This window comes from Nerophis lumbriciformis, linkage group LG10 (assembly GCF_033978685.3).
Source record: "Nerophis lumbriciformis linkage group LG10, RoL_Nlum_v2.1, whole genome shotgun sequence".
In the NCBI taxonomy this organism is placed as follows: Eukaryota; Metazoa; Chordata; class Actinopteri; order Syngnathiformes; family Syngnathidae; genus Nerophis; species Nerophis lumbriciformis.
Window position 1 is genome coordinate 10,005,001 of NC_084557.2, and position 22,500 is coordinate 10,027,500.

Below are 22,500 nucleotides of genomic sequence, written 5' to 3' on the forward strand. Positions count from 1 at the left end.
ACACACACTTAAATGAATGCAATTCATACTTGGTCAACAGCCATACAGGTCACACTGAGGGTGGCCGTATAAACAACCTTAACACTGTTACAAATATGCGCCACTATGTGAACCCACACCAAACAAGAATGACAAACACATTTCGGGAGAACATCCGTAACACAACATAAACACAACAGAACAAATACCCAGAATCCCTTGCAGCACTAACTCTTCCGGGATGCTACAATATACACCCTTGCTACCACCAAACGCCGCGCCCCCCCAACCCCACGTCTCCCGAATTCGGAGGTCTCAAGGTTGGCAAGTATGGCGTGCGTGCGTGCCAGATAGTCTTGTCTTGTTGTTGGTGCTTGGTACTAGAGACCTCCCTGCTGTGCCACCTTGGATCCAGTCTGCGATTAGAGCATTTTTCATTGCTGGCTATCCTCCTTCCATTCAACCTTCATTTCATTCCTTTCCACTTGCCTCCTGCTTAGATCTATGCCTGTTACACACTCATTTACCCAACACAGAAAACATGTTTTACATTTTGATAGTTCAAGCCAGCGTTCAGCACAGTGTTTCAGTTTGTCCACTGTGTTTAAAAAAAAAAAAAAAAAATGCTGAGCTGGCGATGAGGAGGTCTATGCTGAAGACTGCAGGTATAGACCCCGCCGGCCGTCCGTCAGCTCCACCTCCTGACAGCACGGCCAGACGTCGCCGATTTCTGCCCGCCGTCGTCAGGGCCTCATTTCCAGTAGGAGAATAAATCAGCTTTTTATGGGCTCGGCCCAGTACACCGCAACCCAGATGGATTATTAGGGGGACGTATAACTCAAAGAGGCCACTGCTCATTGAGGTGAGCTTGATCACGGTGCAGAAGAGTAGTGATGTAGGACCCTTTCTTCTCCAACAGACATAACCACCCACCCACGCTGTCTGCCATCATAGTGCTGGTTTATTGTTGGGTGCTTACCATCAAGAAGTCAATCACATTTACAATCAAGACCCCCGGGTTTATCCAGTTTTTCAGCTGAAGTCCTCAATTACACATTTAATGCCGCATTTTGTCCATAGTTAACTCACAATTAATGGTGATTAATCAGAAGTAGAACTTTTTTTAATCATATTTTAATAGTTGTACCTTAAAATTTACACAAGCGCAACACAAACCAGACGCACATGCACACAGATGCAATACAATTCCGCCTTGGGTTTAATCCAGTCCATGAGTGCTCAATCTTTTATATATATATATATATATATATATATATATATATATATATATATTGTATTTTTCTGACAATAAGTCGCAGTTTTTTCATAGTTTGGCCGGTGTGCAACTTATACTCAGGAGCGACTTATGTGTGAAATTATTAACACATTATCGTAAAATATCAAATAATATTATTTATCTCATTCACATAAGAGACTAGATGTATAAGATTTCATGGGATTTAGCGATTAGGAGTGACAGATTGTTTGGAAAACGTATAGCATGTTCTATATGTTATAGTTATTTGAATGACTCTTACCATAATATGTTACGTTAACATACCAGGCACGTTCTCAGTTGGTTATTTATGCCTCATATAACGTACACTTATTCAGCCTGTTGTTCACTATTCTTTATTTATTTTAAATTGCCTTTCAAATGTCTATTCTTGGTGTTGGCTTTTATCAAATACATTACCCCAAAAATGCAACTTATACTCCAGTGCGACTTATATATGTTTTTTCCCTTCTTTATTATGCATTTTCAGCCGGTGTGACTTATACTCTGGAGCGACTTATACTCCGGAAAATACGGTATTTATATATATATATATATATATATATATATATATATATATATGTATATATGTGTGTATATATATATATATATATATATATATATATATATATATATATATATATATATATATATATATATATATATATATATATATATATATATGCAGTACAGGCCAAAAGTTTGGAGACACCTTCTCATTCAATGCGTTGTCTTTATTTTCATGACTATTTACATTGTAGATTGTCACTGAAGGCATCACAACTATGAATGAACACATGTGGAGTTATGTACTTAACAAAAAAAGGTAATATGACTGAAAACATGTTTTATATTCTAGTTTCTTCAAAATAGCCACTCTTTGCACTGATTACTGCTTTGCACACTCTTGGCATTCTCTCGATGAGCTTCAAGAGGTAGTCACCGGAAATGGTTTTCACTTCACAGGTGTGCTTGAAAAGCAAGCACCAAACAGCAAGCGCAGGTTCCAAAACAAGCCCATAAACCGTCAACTTTGCAATACTTGTAATACTACTTCGAAGCTAAACATACCATTCAATATACATTTTCTTTGTTCATTTTTACTCTCTATTCGTTCCTGTGACTCAACTCAGCTGCTTTTTCGCTGCTGCCTTTTTTATTTTTAAATAGTGCCGTGAAAGAAACTTTCTGTTTAACTCTTTATTATGTAGTTAACTTTGACAGCCCTGAAAATAACCAATTATAGTTATTACTTTTATTAATGTTATTGTCACGTCTTAGCATGTTGGTGGTGTTCATGATCCCAAAATGCGGAGGCAAGGAGAGCGCGTCCAAGAAAGAAACGTATTAAACCCTTTCAACAGGCAAAAGGACAATGAGTTGTGCTGCTGGGAAACGCATGTGAAGCCTAAGGCAAAGACTTTAATCTCCTAGCATAGCATGAGTAAAACATGAAACGTAAACAGTAACGTAAAGCGCCGACTGGATACGGGGACCGATATATAAAGCCCTCTGATTAGTGATCAGTGACAGGTGAGTGTTCTGATCGCCAACCAAAGGCAGGTGTACACAATCAGTGCTCCTAGCAACAAGAGTTAACTAAGAGTGGAAAAGAGTGGAAACTAAACACAGGAGAACTATAAAAAACATAAACAAGACATGACAGTTAATGTATTGTTTTGTATATTTTATCATATTATTTATATTAATAATAATTATTATTTGTGGAAAACCGGTCTTATGCAAAACCCAAAAGCAGTGAAGTTGACACGTTGTGTAAATCATAAATAAAAACAGAATACAATGATTTGCAAATCTTTTTCAACTCATATTCAATTGAATAGACTGCAAAGACAAGATATTTAATGTTTGAACTGAGAAACTTAATTTTGCATAGTAGAGTTTTAACTTGTGCTTACAGATGTAGCGATGTTACTGACAGTGGTTTTCTGAAGTGTTCCTGAGCCCATGTGGTGATATCCTTTACACACTGATGTCGCTTTTTGATGCAGTACCGTCTGAGGGATCCAAGATCCATAATATCATCGCTTACGAACAGTGACTTCCCCAGATTCTCTGAACCTTTTGATGATATTACGGACCGTAGATGGTGAAATCCCTAAATTCCTTGCAATAGCTCATTGAGAATTGTTGTTATTAAACTTTTCGACAATTTGCTCACGCATTTGTTCAAAAGTGGTGACCCTCGCCCCATCCTTGTTTGTGAATGACTGAGCATTCCATGGAAGCTGCTTTTATACCCAATCATGGCACCCACCTGTTCCCAATTAGCCTGTTCACCTGTGGGATGTTCCAAATAAGTGTTTGATGAGCATTCCTCAACTTTCTCAGTCTTTTTTGCCACTTGTGCCAGCTTTTTTGAAACCTGTTGCAGGCGTCAAATGAGCTAATATTTGCAAAAAATAATCAAGCAAGAATGGGAAAGAATTCCATCTGAAAAGCTTCAAAAATTGGTTTCCTCAGTTCCCAAATGTTTACTGAGTGTTGTTAAAAGGAAAGGCCATGTAACACAGTGGTGAAAATGCCCCTTTTTTGCAATGTGTTGCTGCCATTAAATTCGAAGTTAGTGATTATTTGCAAAAAAAAAAAAAAAAGTTTCTCTGTTCGAACGTTAAGTATCTTGTCTTTGCAGTCTATTCAATTGAATATAGGTTGAACATGATTTTCAAATCATTGTATTCTGTTTTTATTTACCATTTACACAACGTGCCAACTTCACTGCTTTTGGGGTTTGTATATGCTACTAAATGTGTTAACTTGTGCAGAGTTTGGATTAGTTTATGATTTTCACTATAACACCACTAATCTTATTGGGCTGAAATGGAAAGCTTTAAAAAATAATTATCTAATTGTAAATAAATAATATATAATTAATAAATATCTATAATCTTTTAAATATTTATCACATCGGTATGTAGGATTAAATTAGCTAATATTTGCAAAAAATAACACCGTTTTGCAGTTTGAACGCTAAATATCTTGTCTATTCAATTGAATACAGGTTGAAAAGGATTTGCAAATCATTCTGTTTTTATTTACCATTTATACAACGTGCCAACCTCACTGGTTTTGGGGTTTGTACAGTTTAACCGTAAACTGATTGACCCAGGACCTGTTGAAAGTTCTGACCTAGACTTGAGTTTGTTCTTCTGGCTTGTCCCTTTGACACCAAGGTAACACGAAGTAAACATGCAAACAACAAAGTCAATGAATTCTACCACAAAGGACTAAAAAGCCTCCCTATTTCCCATTATTATAGTTAACAACCTCTTTGATTCCACCTGCAGTTAAAAACCCTCGTGGAGAAAGTAAGGCTAGGTGTTTATTTGCCTTCCTCCTCTCTACCCCGCTATATGATTACTGTAATGATGGCCATTGAAGCCCACACACTTTTTTGCAGAGTGGGGTGGAGTGCTTGCAATCTAACCTTGGAGAGCCATCTCATTTCTGCATTCATTGAAGCTAAAACAACAGCAGCCTGAGTCCAGGTGGGAGCGTAATTGCAAGCGCCAGTTGAGGCAACTTCAAACGTGGCTCGCCTCAAAAAAAAAAAGTTAAAGAGACCAGGCTAGAGGGTAACAAGGCAAGGCAAGGCAACTTTATTTGTATAGCGCTTTTCATACACAAGGCAGACTCAAAGTGCTTCACAGACAACAAAGTGAAATGAAAGAAAATAAAAGCAAAATTAAAATGCAGACAATAAAAATAAAAACAGTGCGTACGTTAAAAGTTAAAAGATTTAGCTGACGCCTAAGGTGAACATAAAAGTTTTCAGTCTAGTTTTAAAAGAGTCCGAGTGGGGGAAAGCCTGACATCTTCAGGAAGTTTATTCCAGCTATTTGTTGCATAGTGACTGAATGATGCTCTCCCTTGATTTGAGTTTACTCTGGGAACCGCTAACAGATTGGTCTCAGAATATCTTAGTGATCTAGAGCAGTGGTTCTCAAATGGGGGTACGCGTACCCCTGGGGGTACTTGAAGGTATGCCAAGGGGTACGTGAGATTTTTTTTAAATATTCTAAAAATAGCAACAATTCAAAAATCCTTTATAAATATATTTATTGAATATTACTTCAACAAAATAAATGTTTAGAATTAAATTCATGAATCCAGATGGATCTCTATTACAATCCCAAAAGAGGGCACTTTAAGTTGATGATTACTTCTATGTGTAGAAATCTTTATTTATAATTGAATCACTTGTTTATTTTTCAACAAGTTTTTTGTTATTTTTATTTTATTTTTTTCCAAATAGATCAAGAAAGACCACTACAAATGAGCAATATTTTGCACTGTTATACAATTTAATAAATCAGAAACTGATGACATAGTGCTTTATTGTACTTCTTTATCTCTTTTTTTCAACCAAAAATGCTTTCCTCTGATTAGGGGTACTTGAATTAAAAAAATGTTCACAGGGGGTACATCACTGAAAAAAGGTTGAGAACCACTGATCTAGAGGGCTTATATAGTGGGAGCATATCAGTGATATACTTCGGCCCTAGACCTTGTAGTGATTTATATTTGAGCAGGAGGATTTTGAAATCAATTCTCTGATGTACAGGGAGCCAATGTAAGGATTTAAGAATTGCTGTAATGTGCTCACATTTTTTGGTCTTTGTTAGAACTCTAGCTGCAGTGTTCTGAACAAGCTGTAGCTGCCTGACAGTTTTTTTGGGGAAGACCTGCAAGGAGACCATTACAATAGTCTAGCCTACTGGTAATAAAGGCATGTACAAGTTTTTCTAAGTCTCGAGCTGACATGAGCCCTCTAAGTCTTGTTACATTTTTGAGGTGATAGTAGGCCGATTTTGTTACTGATATGATGTGACTGTCGAAATGTAAATCAGAATCTAAAATAACCCCAAGAGTTCTGGCATTATTTGAGGTTTTCAGGGACAGTGATTGAAGGTGTTGGATGACTTCAAACCTTTCTTTTTTAGCACCAAAAACAATTATCTCATTTTTATCTTCATTTAGTTGTAGGAAATTTTAGCACATCCAGTGTTTGACTTGCTCAATGCACTGGCACAGAAGATCTATTGGGCGATAGTCATTTGGTGATAGCGCTACATAGATTTGGGTGTCATCGGCATACTTGCCAACCTTGAGACCTCCGATTTCGGGGGTTGGGGGGTGTGGTCGGGGTTGGGGGCGTGGTTAAGATATATATATAAGAAATACTTGACTTTCAGTGAATTCTAGCTATATATATATATATATATATATATATTTAATTACATATACATACATATATATATATATATATATATATATATATATATATATATATATATATATATATATATATATATATATATATATATATATATATATATATAAATACTTGAATTTCAGTGTTCATTTATTTACACATAAACACACACATAACACTCATCTACTCATTGTTGAGTTAAGGGTTGAATTGTCCATCCTTGTTCTATTCTCTGTCACTATTTCAGAACACACACATTATACAAATATACATTATAAAAAAATTAAAAAAAACGGGAGCTCTAATTTGGGAGTCTGAATTAGGATCAGAAGTTCCTATATAAACATTGCGCACTCACGTCTCCTTTTTGTATTGATTACTGCAGCTGTGCACTGGATTCATTCACAAATACAAACTACAACTCACAAACACTTTAGAGTTAGGCTCCACCATCAGAATGTGTACTTAAACTTATAAAGATCACATGGATATTATTCAGTGAGTTGATTCACCAAAACTAACCTGTTATACAGGAGGAAAAAGCACACAGGACGTTTCAATTGTTCACAGACTGGTCACGCTCATCAGAATGACAAGACACTTCCGGTCTGCAGGTGATAGCATTCATTTGGGAAGAAACGCCCTACTGCCCCCTACTGACCAATGTGAATACTGATAAATGTGTAATGACAGCTCCAAAAACGAATTCAAACCACAAAATAAAATAAATAAATCAACACAAAAATGTGACACATTATGGGTGGGTCACATATGCATGTACAGTAGATGGCAGTATTGTCCTGTTTAAAAGTGTCACAACATTGCTGTTTACGGCAGACGAACTGCTTTACGGTAGACGAAAACTTGACTGCTGTTGTTGTGTGTTGTTACCGCGCTGGGAGGACGTTAATGAAACTGCCAAACAATAAACCCACATAAGAAACCAAGAACTCGCCCTCAACCATTAGCTGTTTATATTGTGGGAAAACGGACGTGTGAACAGGCTGTCAACACGTCACTCAGGTCCGCATGGAGCTGGAGGGGGCGTGGCCTCCAGCTCTGCCTGAATTTCGGGAGATTTTCGGGAGAAAATTTGTCCCGCGAGGTTTTCGGGAGAGGCGCTGAATTTCGGGAGTCTCCCGGAAAATCCGGGAGGGTTGGCAAGTATGGTCATCGGCATAGCAATGATGGTCAATGTTATTATTTTGCATGATTTGTCCTCGTGGGAGCATATAGATGTTAAATAAAGTCTGCCCCAAGATTGAACCTTGGGGGACTCCACACGTTACATTGGTTGGTTCTGATACAAAGTCACCAATGGAAACAAAATAGTTCCTATCTTGTAGATATGACTTGAACCAGCTTAAAACTGTGCCTGAGATCCCCACTCAGTTTTCCAACCTGTCCAAAAGTATTGAGTGGTCGACAGTGTCAAATGCAGCACTGAGGTCCAATAGCATTAATACTGAAGTTTTGCCAGAGTCTGTGTTTGGACGGATGTCATTTATAACTTTAAGAAGGGTCGTCTCTGTGCTATGAAGAGGTCGAAATCCTGACTGGAAGTTGTTGTGGCAGCCAGTGGAAGCCAAGAAGTGATTTAGTTGTTGGAGGACAACTTTCTCAATTATTTTATTAGGAATGGAAGATGGATGACATTTACAGTGTGATGAGAAAATGCAGGGCAAGGGGGGAGATTAGAAGACAGACAGAATAGAGGATTTAACTTGTGTCCTTTGTGCACGGATGTCGAAGGCCCCCAAAGCATTCATCCACCCAAAAACCTTCTCGTCAGCAACACGCATGCAACTTTTTATTTTTTTTTATATTTACTTCGCTCATTGTACTTCAGTTCTTGTGAATATTAGCAAAAAAAAAGAAAAGTATTCCACATGTATGTGTGTGCGTGTATGTGGAGTGTAGACCCCGGCTGGGCAGATACAGGCATTAGCAGAGATGAGCGGCTAATAGAGAAGGCAGTAATTGAAGTCTTTAAGGAAGTGAGAGGGGATTAATCCCAGTGAAATGAGACCGAATGTCTGGTCAGGAAGCGCAGAGCTTGATGAAGCATGGAGAAAGAGAACTGTAAATGAGGCCTTTTTTTGGGAACAAAGTCAGGATTACCCACTCAAAAAAAAAAAAAAAAGAAGGAAATTCAGCCCGCTGGCCTCTTTAAAAAAGACCAAAGGCGATTTAGAAGGTTTGTCAAAGAGAGCAAAAGTATCAACTAAGCATACGCTTCATAGCGACTGGGGTGGATTAGCAGGAATGAAGGCTTTGCATGCTAATGTAAACTAGTTACACAACTATTTATTCCATGTGTATCACAGTTTGTGAACAACAAGAATGCAATACTTGGTTGCGACACAGCTGCTCTAAGTGTGTTTAGAAGTAGACGTCGCAGGATTAGCAGTGAAGGAAAACGGCCTTTTGATCCACTTAAACAGGCTCCGCCGTGGATCGCAGGCTGCCAACATGAAATTGAGCAACACCGACTAAACTTGTAAAGTCAACAGCACACTTCAGCCAGCTGTGTAGGATTTGTCCAGCATTAAGATCTGGCGCGGTGCTGAGGTGGTTAATACCGCTGCCTCACATGTCCATTTTCAATTTACATTTCGTGACTTGTATATTAACCAAGTATTAGTCATGTTGTTATTATAATTACTTACGCAGAACTATTTATAGCGGCGACATAATCAATCAATCAATGTTTACTTATATAGCCCTAAATCACGAGTGTCTCAAAGGGCTGCACAAGTCACAAGGACGTCCTCGGCTCAGATCCCACATCAGGGCAAGAAAAAACTCAACCCAATGGGATGACAATGAGAAACCTTGGAGGGGACCACAGATGTGGGGGGACCTCCCCCTGGGCGACCGGTGCAATGGATGTCGAGTGGATCTAGCATAATAGTGTGAGAGTCCAGTCCATAGTGGATCTAACATAATAGTGTGAGAGTCCAGTCCATAGTGGATCTAACATAATAGTGTGAGAGTCCAGTCCATAGTGGATCTAACATAATAGTGTGAGAGTCCAGTCCATAGTGGATCTAACATAATAGTGTGAGAGTCCAGTCCATAGTGGATCTAACATAATAGTGTGAGAGTCCAGTCCATAGTGGATCTAACATAATAGTGTGAGAGTCCAGTCCAGAGTGGATCTAACATAATAGTGTGAGAGTCCAGTCCATAGTGGATCTAACATAATATTGTGAGAGTCCAGTCCATAGTGGATCTAACATAATAGTGTGAGAGTCCAGTCCATAGTGGATCTAACATAATAGTGTGAGAGTCCAGTCCATAGTGGATCTAACATAATATTGTGAGAGTCCAGTCCATAGTGGCTCTAACATAATAGTGTGAGAGTCCAGTCCATAGTGGATCTAACATAATAGTGAGAGTCCAGTCCATAGTGGATCTAACATAATAGTGTGAGAGTCCAGTCCATAGTGGATCTAACATAATAGTGTGAGAGTCCAGTCCATAGTGGATCTAACATAATATTGTGAGAGTCCAGTCCATAGTGGCTCTAACATAATAGTGTGAGAGTCCAGTCCATAGTGGATCTAACATAATAGTGAGAGTCCAGTCCATAGTGGGGCCAGCAGGAGGTCATCTTGAGTGGAGACTGATGCACAGATGAGTGGTCCACCCTGGGTCCCCACTTTGGACAGCTAGCTTAACATGTAACATGCCTTTTAAAAAGAAAACTGACATCCAATAATATTGTATCAAAACAATTAAATATAATATAATTTAATACAAACAACTACAGTAGTTTTATGATGGAATGTACAGCATTTACCTTGGAGAGTGAACTTCTACGGCATCTCCTTTAAGCTGCTTTGCCGCCAAATACACCATCAGCAACTTTTCCATATTTTCATGGATAAATGTCTGCCATGGAGATATTATTTTATTGCCCTTCACTGCTGTAATCAACTCATTCTGCTTCAGTATGGTGCAGACCAGCAGTGATTCACCTCGACAAGTTGGCAACACGCTCGGCTTCTTATCAGCAATGTACTTCACGCTCGCTTTCTTCTTTCCCGTGGTTGTAAAAACAAACACAATACACTAGTTGTATTTCCTGGATAAACTTAATTGAAGATCCTTCAAACAAGCCCCTGATTGTGTCTGTGTGCAAAGTATACTCATTATAAAAATCAGGGTGTAAAGTGTGAAACACAAAACCGCACTTTTCCCCCCGGCAAACGCACTGCGGTGGTGGGGCGGTATAGCTCGGTTGGTAGAGTGGCCGTGCCAGCAACTTGAGGGTTCCAGGTTCGATCCCAGCTTCTGCCATCATAGTCACTGCCGTTCTGTCTTTGGGCAAGACTCTTTAGCCACCTTCTCCCAGTGCCACCCACACTGGTTTAAATGTAACTTAGATATTGGGTTACACTATGTAAAAGCGCTTTGAGTCACAAGAGAAAAGCTGTATATAAATATAATTCACTTCACTTCACTGCTGCACTAACTTGCAACAATAGTGGAAAAGAGTAACTTTTTACACTCCAGCAAGAAGCACCTCCAACTTTTAGTCGGTGGAATTATTATTTTATGTCACATGGCTAATTTAAATAGGATTTTATGATATTTAAATGGAGGTGTGGACAAGGAGTGGTGAGCCACACCAACACATTGAGATGTACAAAAGAAATGTGCTGGGATTAATGTGTGCGCACACTTTAATACATCTGAATACTTTTGTGCGTACGTTTTCTGTATTTTTGAACACACCATTTGTAGTAGGAAATCCATGCAAATGTGACATTTGCTACGCCAACTAATGGCAGGATGCTTGTAATTCTAAGTTTTGCTTGTGACTGAAAGCATAATAAATAGCCGAGACACAGCTCTTATCTCAAAACACTCTTAAGTTAAGGTACAACTGTATCTCAATTTGATCTCTGAATACTATGATCATTATTCATTTTCAAACGATAGCAGCATTAGTTTGAAAGAGGTTTAGGATTAGGTACAGTATCTGAGTTTCAAAGCCCAGAGTTTTATCTGGATGTGTCTAATCAGGGCTGAGACTCATCCCAGATGAAGAATAGTGTTGCAGATTAACCACATCTTCGGTCTACATGTCTTTACGGAAAGTCAAAGTTTCAAACTAGTAATGAGATTTATGAAGAAAAGTTAAATGTGTTCAATCAGACTTTGCGTAGAACAAGGGAAAAATATGTTTCTGTAGTAACTACTCTTGTGTCCTGTTTGCTACAGTAAACAGATTAACAAACTCATCCAGGTTTACTTCCAATAAAACTTATTTCTACATTTTAATTGATTGATTGAAACTTTTATTAGTAGATTGCACAGTGCAGTACATATTCCGTACAATTGACCACTAAATGGTAACACCCGAATAAGTTTTTAACTTGTTTAAGTCGGGGTCCACATTAATTAATTCATGGTTAAAGTGCAATGAGTTTATTGCTGGATAAGGAATAGCTAAACATTAGGGGTGGTACAAACCAATAACCGATTTTGACTTTAGAGATATGAATTGCTTGTATTCCGACACTTGACTTTTTCCCGGAAGTGAAAACCAGTGGTGGTCAACCAAGCTAAGATGGCTGTTGTACAGCAAGCAGCACGTGAACTATCTGAGTACAAAAGAGGCTTAAGTCTTCCTGCAAAAAGCAGATACGAGCAAAAAATCGAACTATACAGTGGAATAGATCCCTATACCTTATCAAAAAAAGATTTGTCGAGTGACATCACGAATTATATGTCGGTCGCGTTCCCAGACGCCATTCTACACGACAAAACAGATGAAAACTTCAAAAAGCATGGAGGTCTACAACTTCTTTGATTCTGGCTGGTTCAAGAAAATTGGTATAAAGACTCTGAATAATAAATCATGTCTCGTATTTGCCCGGGTAAAGTTGCATTTCATGATTTAACTTTGCTTCTTTTAGCTCCGGCCTAGCGCCAGCTCTATAGCGCCGGGCCTAGTGGCTCTCTTGAGCTTTTTCAAAAATGTATGAAAAATGGAAAAAGATGAGGGAAAAAATATATATATTATATATAAATATGGTTTCTGTAGGAGGACAAACATGACACAAACTTTCCTAATTGTTAGAAATCCCACTGATTATATTAAACATGCTTCACTGATTAGAGACTATTTAGCGATCGCCGCTTTGTCCTACTAATTTTGGCGTTCCTTGAACCCACTGTCAATCAATCAATCAATCAATCAATCATAGTTTACATATATAGCCCTACATCACGATTGTCTCAAAGGGCTGCACAAGCCACAAAGACATCCTCGGCTCAGATTCCACATCAGGGCAAGAAAAAAACTCAACCCAATGGGATGACAATGAGAAACTTTGGAGAGGACCGCAGATGTGGGGACCCCACATGTATAAAATCAAGCACTTAGGCATGGAGACTGTTTCTACAAACATTTGTGAAAGAATGGGCCGCTCTCAGTGATTTCCAGCGTGGAACTGTCATAGGATGCCACCTGTGCAACAAATCCAGTCGTGACATTTCCTCGCTCCTAAATATTCCAAAGTCAACTGTCGGCTTTATTATGAGAAAAGTGAAGAGTTTGGGAACAACAGCAAGTCAGCCACCAAGCGGTAGGCCAGGTAAACTGACGGAGAGGGGTCAGCGGATAGCGCAAAGACTTTCTGCACAGTCAGTTGCTACAGAGCTCCAAACTTCATGTGACCTTCCAATTAGCCCACGTACAGTACGCAGAGAGCTTCATGGAATGGGTTTCCATGGCCGAGCAGCTGCATCTAAGCCATACATCACCAAGTCCAATGCAAAGCGTGGGATGCAGTGGTGTAAAGCACGTCGCCACTGGACTCTAGAGCAGTGGAGACGCCTTCTCTGGACTGATGAATCATGCTTTTCCATCTGGCAATCTGATTGACAAGTCAGGGTTTGGAGGTTGCCAGGAGAACGCTACATTTCGGACTGCATTGTGCCGAGTGTGAAATTTGGTGGAGGAGGAATTATGGTGTGGGGTTGGTTTTTCAGGAGTTGGGATTGGTTTCCTTAGTCCCATTGAAAGGAACTTTGAATGCTCCAGGATACCAAAACATTTTGGACAGTTCCATGGGATGGCACTTCAAGTTCATATGTGATTAAAGGCAGGTGGCCAAATACTTTTGGCAATATAGTGTTTGTATATACAGGTAAAAGCCAGTAAATTAGAATATTTTGAAAAACTTGATTTATTTCAGTAATTGCATTCAAAAGGTGTAACTTGTACATTATATTTATTCATTGCACACAGACTGATGCATTCAAATGTTTATTTCATTTAATTTTGATGATTTGAAGTGGCAACAAATGAAAATCCAAAATTCCGTGTGTCACAAAATTAGAATATTACTTAAGGCTAATACAAAAAAGGGATTTTTAGAAATGTTGGCCAACTGAAAAGTATGAAAATGAAAAATATGAGCATGTACAATACTCAATACTTGGTTGGAGCTCCTTTTGCCTCAATTACTGCGTTAATGCGGCGTGGCATGGAGTCGATGAGTTTCTGGCACTGCTCAGGTGTTATGAGAGCCCAGGTTGCTCTGATAGTGGCCTTCAACTCTTCTGCGTTTTTGGGTCTGGCATTCTGCATCTTCCTTTTCACAATACCCCACAGATTTTCTATGGGGCTAAGGTCAGGGGAGTTGGCGGGCCAATTTAGAACAGAAATACCATGGTCCGTAAACCAGGCACGGGTAGATTTTGCGCTGTGTGCAGGCGCCAAGTCCTGTTGAAACCTGAAATCTCCATCTCCATAGAGCAGGTCAGCAGCAGGAAGCATGAAGTGCTCTAAAACTTGCTGGTAGACGGCTGCGTTGACCCTGGATCTCAGGAAACAGAGTGGACCGACACCAGCAGATGACATGGCACCCCAAACCATCACCCAACCATGCAAATTTTGCATTTCCTTTGGAAATCGAGGTCCCAGCGTCTGGAGGAAGACAGGAGAGGCACAGGATCCACGTTGCCTGAAGTCTAGTGTAAAGTTTCCACCATCACTTCATGCTTCCTGCTGCTGACCTGCTCTATGGAGATGGAGATTTCAAGTTCCAACAGGACTTGGCGCCTGCACACAGCGCAAAATCTACCCGTGCCTGGTTTACGGACCATGATATTTCTGTTCTAAATTGGCCCGCCAACTCCCCTGACCTTAGCCCCATAGAAAATCTGTGGGGTATTGTGAAAAGGAAGATGCAGAATGCCAGACCCAAAAACGCAGAAGAGTTGAAGGCCACTATCAGAGCAACCTGGGCTCTCATAACACCTGAGCAGTGCCAGAAACTCATCGACTCCATGCCACGCCGCATTAACGCAGTAATTGAGGCAAAAGGAGCTCCAACCAAGTATTGAGTATTGTACATGCTCATATTTTTCATTTTCATAATTTTCAGTTGGCCAACATTTCTAAAAATCCCTTTTTTGTATTAGCCTTAAGTAATATTCTAATTTTGTGACACGGAATTTTGGATTTTCATTTGTTGCCACTTCAAATCATCAAAATTAAATGAAATAAACATTTGAATGCATCAGTCTGTGTGCAATGAATAAATATAATGTACAAGTTACACCTTTTGAATGCAATTACTGAAATAAATCAAGTTTTTCAAAATATTCTAATTTACTGGCTTTTACCTGTGTGTGTGTGTGTGTGTGTGTGTGTGTGTATATATATATATATATATATATATATATATATATATATATATATATATATATATATATATATATATACAGATAGATAGATATACTGGCCCCCAGACACATTTTTGTCTCTAAATTTGGCCCCCCGAGTCAAAATAATTGCCCAGGCCTGCTCTAACCAAAGGTCTATCCAAAATTCTGAACGCTGTACCTTTTTTAGACTCATTACTTACGACCACTTCAGCATTGAAGGTCACAGACATAAACCAAGTGTAACTTAAAGACATTTCAGGCTGTCAGACTGTATTTTTGAAATAGTCATGTTTGATTCATTAATTCCTAGACCTGCAGAATGCATCCCCGAGGAGAGTGATGGTTCAGTGTGTTAGCTTGGCCTCGCCTGTGGATTATAGTGTTACAGTACGCAGAGTCTCTGGGGAGAATGGCGGTTAATTGGCAGTGAACCGTTAATCATGGCCGCCCGGCACTTTGTGGCTGAAAGGAATTAACATCTGCAGCCAGGAGACCACAGCTGCGGCTGGCCAGGACACGGAGAAAGTTTGTTCTGCCCTCAAATAGTTTCAAACGGAGCCCGCAGAAATGTTGAGTGACGACTTGTACACACAGAGCATGTTTGTGTGTCTGCACTGGAAACACTACTCAAGGAGGGGGTGTGACATATTTTGAAATACATACATCATGCAGTAAATACAGCATATTCATCTTGGTGTAGACATTGCAGTTACAGCAGGGATGTCAAAATGGTTTTCATTGAGGGGCCACATGGCAGTTATGGCTGCCATCAGAGGGCCGCTTGTAATAGTGAATAATGTATGAATTAATTATATAAATTGTTTTAAGAAGCTAGTCCATTTTACAGTAAAAACTTCACATTTACAAAATTTTACTGTAAAATACAGTGTTTTTTTTCTTTTTACATTTCACGGTAAATGGAAAAACAGTACCACTGTTTTTTTTTGGGGGGGGGGGTTACGGAAAAAGCTGGCAGCTTAGTTTTACCGTGAATTGATTAACGTGGACCTTGACTTAAACAAGTTGAAAAACGTATTCCGGTGTTACCATTTAGTGGTCAATTGTACAGAATATGTACTGTACTTTGCAATCTACTAATAAAAGTTTCAATCAATCAAAGTTGCCAGAATTTTTGTGTTGAATTTACATTGTTTTTTTTACAACATTATATTGTTAATGGAAAAACAGTACAAGTTCTTTTTTTATTCTGGCAACTTCGCTGCCAGTTTTTCTACCATAAAAACAAATATACCGTCTTTCCATTTACAGTAATACACCGTTAAAAACAATAACCGTAGATTTTACAGTCAAAAACAGGCAGCTCAGTCAACCGAATTTTAACGCAAAAAACAGTAGTAGTTCATTTCAATTTACAGTAATATGCTGTAAAGAAAAACGTAAAATGTATTGTAATTTTTATTAATTTGATGGACAGTTTGCTGTGAAGTTCAGTATTTTTATTTATTTTTATTTAGACAAAACCATGTTTGGAACGTATGATAATATACTGTAATATTTATTAAAGTTTGAAAGGTAGGCAATTTCAAGCAGTACATGTATTTTTTTCTGTCAAAATGAAAAATGAAAATATGAAGTACTTTATTGACACGTATCATCTATAGGTGTTTGCGGGCCAGATAAAATGATGTCGCGGGCCAGATCTGGCCCCCGGGCCTTGAGTTTGATACCTGTGGTTTACAGTGTCTACTTGGCCATTTTCATAAAGTTCTACTCTATGCCTCTTTTCAAAGTTTGACCTCATACATGCAACTCATCTTTAAATCAGTTTGTATTAACCATATTAAGGTAGAAACACTATTAACTACATGTTTAATCAAGGTCTGTTTGACGTTTAATATTAACTCTTTATTTTCATTTTTTTTTTCAGCTCCAACAGAGTCCCCACTGAGGCCAAGTCTTTGTAAGTATTTCCCACAGGAAATGTGCATAATTGGACAAGACGCATGTGCATATATTTAGGGCTGCAACAACTAATTGATTAGAAACGATTATAAAAATAGTTGGCGATTAATTTCGTTATCGATTCGTTGGATCTATGTTATGCGCATGCGCTGCGGCTACGTCTCATAAGGTGGCAGTAAGCCAGCCAATGACGTGTCATGTGCAGCTCACGTGACCACGCCGTCTCCTTGGCCTGGAAACATTCGAAAAATGGCGGAGGAAAACAGTTTAGCGGAGAAACATCTTGAGGTTATTGCTTCAAATGGAGAAAAGTGTACGACGTCAAAAGTGCGGGAACACTTTACTTTAAAGACTTCAAAAGAAGACCGTTTCCTGCAAAATGTGCATGGCACGGAAGTACAACATCGCTTCGGGAGCACCTGAAGAGGAAAACATGTTGCAGCCATGGATGAAGGGAAGAACTCACGGTACGTAACTTTTTAAGTCCATCGTTGTGTCCGTCGTTGTGTGTTTTTAATCTTTTGTTAACGAGGAGATTTTTTTTAAGGAAGCGCAGCAGCAACTGTTGTGTATTAACTTTCAGAGTGTTGGGACCTTTTTGCAGAGTGCGACGACGACTTCATTTTCTGTGTTGTTCATCATCATCATCCACTTTGTACCGCTTGTCCCTTTTGGGGTCACCAAACCAGTGGTTCTCAAACTTTATTCACCAAGTGCCACCTCAGAAAAAATGTATCTCTAAGTACCACCATAATGACCAGCATTACATTACAGTGGCGAAGTTAGCCTAAATATTCATCAAAAATAAGGCAGAGGTGTTATGTAACAACTATATTTAATAGTTTCCGCTGTTGTACCGAAATCTGTTACCCATCGGAATTTGTAACTCCAGGGGGCGATGTTCCCATGGCGTTTGTTTGATGGTTAAACGGCAAGCCCAAAGAGGAGAAGAAGAACGCTTGCGTAAATGGCGTAAACTATCCTTAATGCTGAAACGTCAGTTGTCAGAATTTCAGCATTAATAAATTACACATATTCATTGAAATCAATGACTTGCCTGGCTTAAGAATAGGGAACATACAGCCAGAACAACTGCATGTGCATGTATAGCCTTATCTATATTGGAAAATGTATGTGTGTGAGAGAGAATCAACAGCTGATACAATGGACTCATACTATAATGAAAGTAAGTCATTGATTTCCAGAATATGTGTAATTTATTAATGCTGAAATTCTGACAACTGACGTTTCAGCATTAAGGATAGTTTACGCCATTTACGCAAGCGTTCTTCTTCTCCTCCTCTTTGGGCTTGCCGTTTAACCATCAAACAAACGCCTTGGGAACATCGCCTCCTGGAGTTACAAATTCCGATGGGTAACAGATTTCGGTACAACACCGCCACCGTAACACTACACACAGTTTGAACAGTAACACTGTGTTTTAACATTTAATTAAGTTGCTCGTTGGTGTACCGCTAGATAAAACCCTGCACTATACCTAACATCACACAAACACACACAGTTTACATGGACTAAAAAAATATTGAATTAATTTGGTTGAAAACATCTTTTTAAAAGTGGTAAAACCTTAAGATTTTTGAATGCAACTTGTAATGTCTCCAAGATTTTGAATGGAAAAACCTTTAATACGTTTTGAATGATTATGAATGATCTGATTCATTTAGTATTATTATTAGTGGATAACAAGTATCATAATAATACATCATTATAATATTATAATTAATGCATCTAATGGGAGTTAAGCATTCATTGTCCTTAAAAACGTGTGATTCCTCTGTTTAAAACTTTAATAAAGGTTCCTTGAATGCACCACAGCTATGTGCTCTGAGATGCAAAAGTGAAACTTAACATCCATCCATACATTTTCTACCACTTGTCCCTTTCGGTATCGCGGGGGGTGCTGGAGCCTACCTCAGCTGCATTCGGGCGGAAGGCGGGGCACACCCTGGACAAGTCGCCACCTCATCGCAGGGCCAACACAGATGAACAGACAACATTCACATCATCATCATCATTTCTTTTAATTCCTTTCATGAAAATGCATATATACAAACCGCGTATAGTTGACACTTTCATTGTTTTTTTGTTTCTTATACATTTCCATGATCAGAAGAATAATATTCTTATATTTATCTGCCCCCTTTTTAACACCAATTATTTTAGATGACTTCATCACTGTCATCTAAAATGACTTCATCACTGGGCAGCACGGTGAAACAGGGGTTAGTGCTTGTGCCTCACAATACGAAGGTCCCGAGTAGTCCTGAGTTCAATCCCGGGCTCGGGATCTTTCTGTGTGGAGTTTGCGTGGGTTCCCTCCATGTACTCCGGCTTCCTCCCACCTCCAAAGACATGCACCTGGGGATAGGTTGATTGGCAACACTAAATGGTCCCTAGTGTGTGAATGTTGTCTGTCTATCTGTGTTGGCCCTGTGATGAGGTGGCGACTTCTCCAGGGTGTACCCCGTCTTCCGCCCGAATGCAGCTGAGATAGGTCCAGCACCCCCCGCGTACCCCAAAAAAGGGACAAGCGGTAGAAAATGGATGGATGTACCTTATCAGGGACGGCGTGGCGCAGTGGGAGAGTGGTCGTGCGCAACCCAAGGGTCCCTGGTTCAATCCCCACCTAGTACCAACCTCGTCATGTCCGTTGTGTCCTGAGCAAGACACTTCACCCTTGCTCCTGATGGCTGCTGGTTAGCGCCTTGCATGGCAGCTCCCTCCATCAGTGTGTGAATGTGTGTGTGAATGGGTAAATGTGGAAGTAGTGTCAAAGCGCTTTGAGTACCTTGAAGGTAGAAAAGCGCTATACAAGTAAAACCCAACCCATTTATCACTGTTCCCTCCACCAACACCCGAACTCCAACATACTTTTTAATTTTCGTTTAAGCATTTTCACGACACGTCCAATCAAAATCAAAAATCAGTTTGATATAATTCCAGTTGTCTCTTTTTAAATTCAAAAATATTCTTGCAACTTTTTAAGTCTTTCTTTTGATAATTCCATGCTTTCACACCAGCAACAGACAAACACATTTGTTTCAAATTTAAATTAATTAAATTAAAGTACCAATGATTGTCACACACACACTAGGTGTGGTGAAATTTCCCTCTGCATTTGACCCATCCCCTTGTTCACCCCCTGGGAAGTGTGGGAGCAGTGAGCAGCAGCGGTGGACACGCCCAGGAATCATTTTTGGTGATTTAACCCCCAATTCCAACCCTTGATGCTGAGTGCCAAGCAGGGAGGTAATGGGTCCCATTTTTATAGTCTTTGGTATGACTCGGCCGGGTTTTGAACTTGACCTGACCTGATGAGTTTAATTTCTGTGTTATTATTGGTGTATGCTGCATCCCCAATGTCCATTTATTTAATTTAGCTTTTAATGTGGTGGCGTATTTGCCTTTTACGTCAGAAATGATTAATTAAATCCACTAGGTATGTATTAAGTTACATGTAAATGATGCTACTGTGTACGTTCATTATATGGTTTCTCTCATTTCAGAAAGAAACAAGCCAGCATTAGCAACTTGCTACAAAGGAAGGTCTGCACACCACAGCAAGCGGCTGCATTGACTGATGCTATCCTGGATATGTTGCTAACTGACATGAGGCCACTATCAATGGTGGAGGATGAAGGTTTTAGACAATTGATTCACGTCCTCAACCCTGGTTACACTCTTCCCTCCAGGACCCATTTTACCAAAGTGATGGAGAGGAAGTACGAGCAGACGTTCCAAGCAGTGTAGTCTGACATAAAAGCCACCCAGAGCAAAATTGCTCTCCCTTCTGATGTGTGGACAAGTGTAGCCACGGAAGCCTACCTTGGCAATACATGCCATTACATTGGACACGAATGGAACATGAAGTCAGTCTGCCTTACGACCATGCCACTAGAGGAAAGACATTCAGCATCCAACATTGCAGAATGGTTGGAATAGGTAGTAGCCAGGTTTGAAATTCCCCCAAGCAACATTATTGCTATTGTGCATGACAATGGTGCACTTTATAAAAAAAACATTTTTGGAACATTTCCCTTGTTTTATTTGGCAAGTTGAAAGAATATGGTGCCAGTATGCTGTTTTTTAAAAAATAAAATACTGGAAAGAATAGAAATGTAGTTTGTCTCTTTTATCCGATCTCTTTAATCAAAGTAATAATAAACAGATTAATCGATTATCAAATTAGTTGTTAGTTGCAGCCCTACATATATTATTTTTTTAATAAAAAGCTAAAAAAAAACTAATATATGCATATATTTAACGCAGGTGGGATTTTTGGACTGGGGGAACAAAGTTTCAGCAAATGATTTTAACTAGGGATGTCCGATAATAGCCGATATTATCGGCCGATAAATGCGTTAAAATGTAGTATCGGAAATTATCGGTATCGTTTTTTAATTTTTTAATTTTTATTTTTATTTAATCAACATAAAAAACACAAAATACACTTACAATTAGTGCACCAACCCAAAAAACCTCCCTCCCCCATTCACACAAAAGGGTTGTTTCTTTCTGTTATTAATATTCTGGTTCCTACATTATATATCAATATATATCAATACAGTCTGCAAGGGATACAGTCCGTAAGCACACATGATTGTGCGTGCTGCTGGTCCACTAATAGTACTAACCTTTAACAGTTAATTTTACTCATTTTCATTCATTACTAGTTTCTATGTAACTGTTTTTATATTGTTTTACTTTCTTTTTTATTCAAGAAAATGTTTTTAATTTATTTATCTTATTTTATTTTTATTTTTTTTTTAAAGTACCTTATCTTCACCATACCTGGTTGTCCAAATTAGGCATAATAATGTGTTAATTCCACGACTGTATATATCGGTTGATATCGGTATCTGTTGATATCGATAGTTAAAGAGTTGGACAATATCGGATATCGGCAAAAAGCCATTATCGGACATCCCTAATTTTAACTCATTATTTTTTTTTCAAATCTACCTGTATGTCTTAATCAACATGTTTTATGTAAACATTCTTATAATAATTGTGGTTTAAACAACATTTGTACATACAGTACAGGCCAAAAGTTGGGACACATTCACAACACAACTGATGGTTCCAACCCCATTGATAAAGCAAGAAATTCCACTAATCAACCCTGATAAGGCACACCTGTGAAGTGAAAACCATTTCAGGTGACAACCTCTTGAAGCTCATGGAGAGAATGCCAAGAGTGTGCAAAGCGGTAATCAGAGCAAAGGGTGACTATTTTGAAGAACCTAGAAAAAAAAACATGTTTTCAGTTATTTCAACCTTTTTTTAAGTACATAACTCCACCTGTGTTCATTCATAGTTTTGATGCCTTCAGTGACAATCTACAATGTACATAAATAGTCATGAAAATAAAGAA

At 38.9% G+C, this 22,500-nt stretch overlaps 1 protein-coding gene across 2 annotated transcripts in view; it reads left to right on the top strand.

Moving 5' to 3' along the window:
* Positions 1-22,500, top strand: part of LOC133612667 (reelin) — a 316,782-nt gene that overhangs the window by 181,910 nt on the left and 112,372 nt on the right. For both annotated transcript variants that reach the window (XM_072913903.1, XM_072913904.1), the window contains exon 7: positions 17,071-17,103. In XM_072913903.1, coding sequence (XP_072770004.1) covers positions 17,071-17,103 — 33 coding nt within the window. The remainder of the gene's footprint in view (positions 1-17,070; positions 17,104-22,500) is intronic.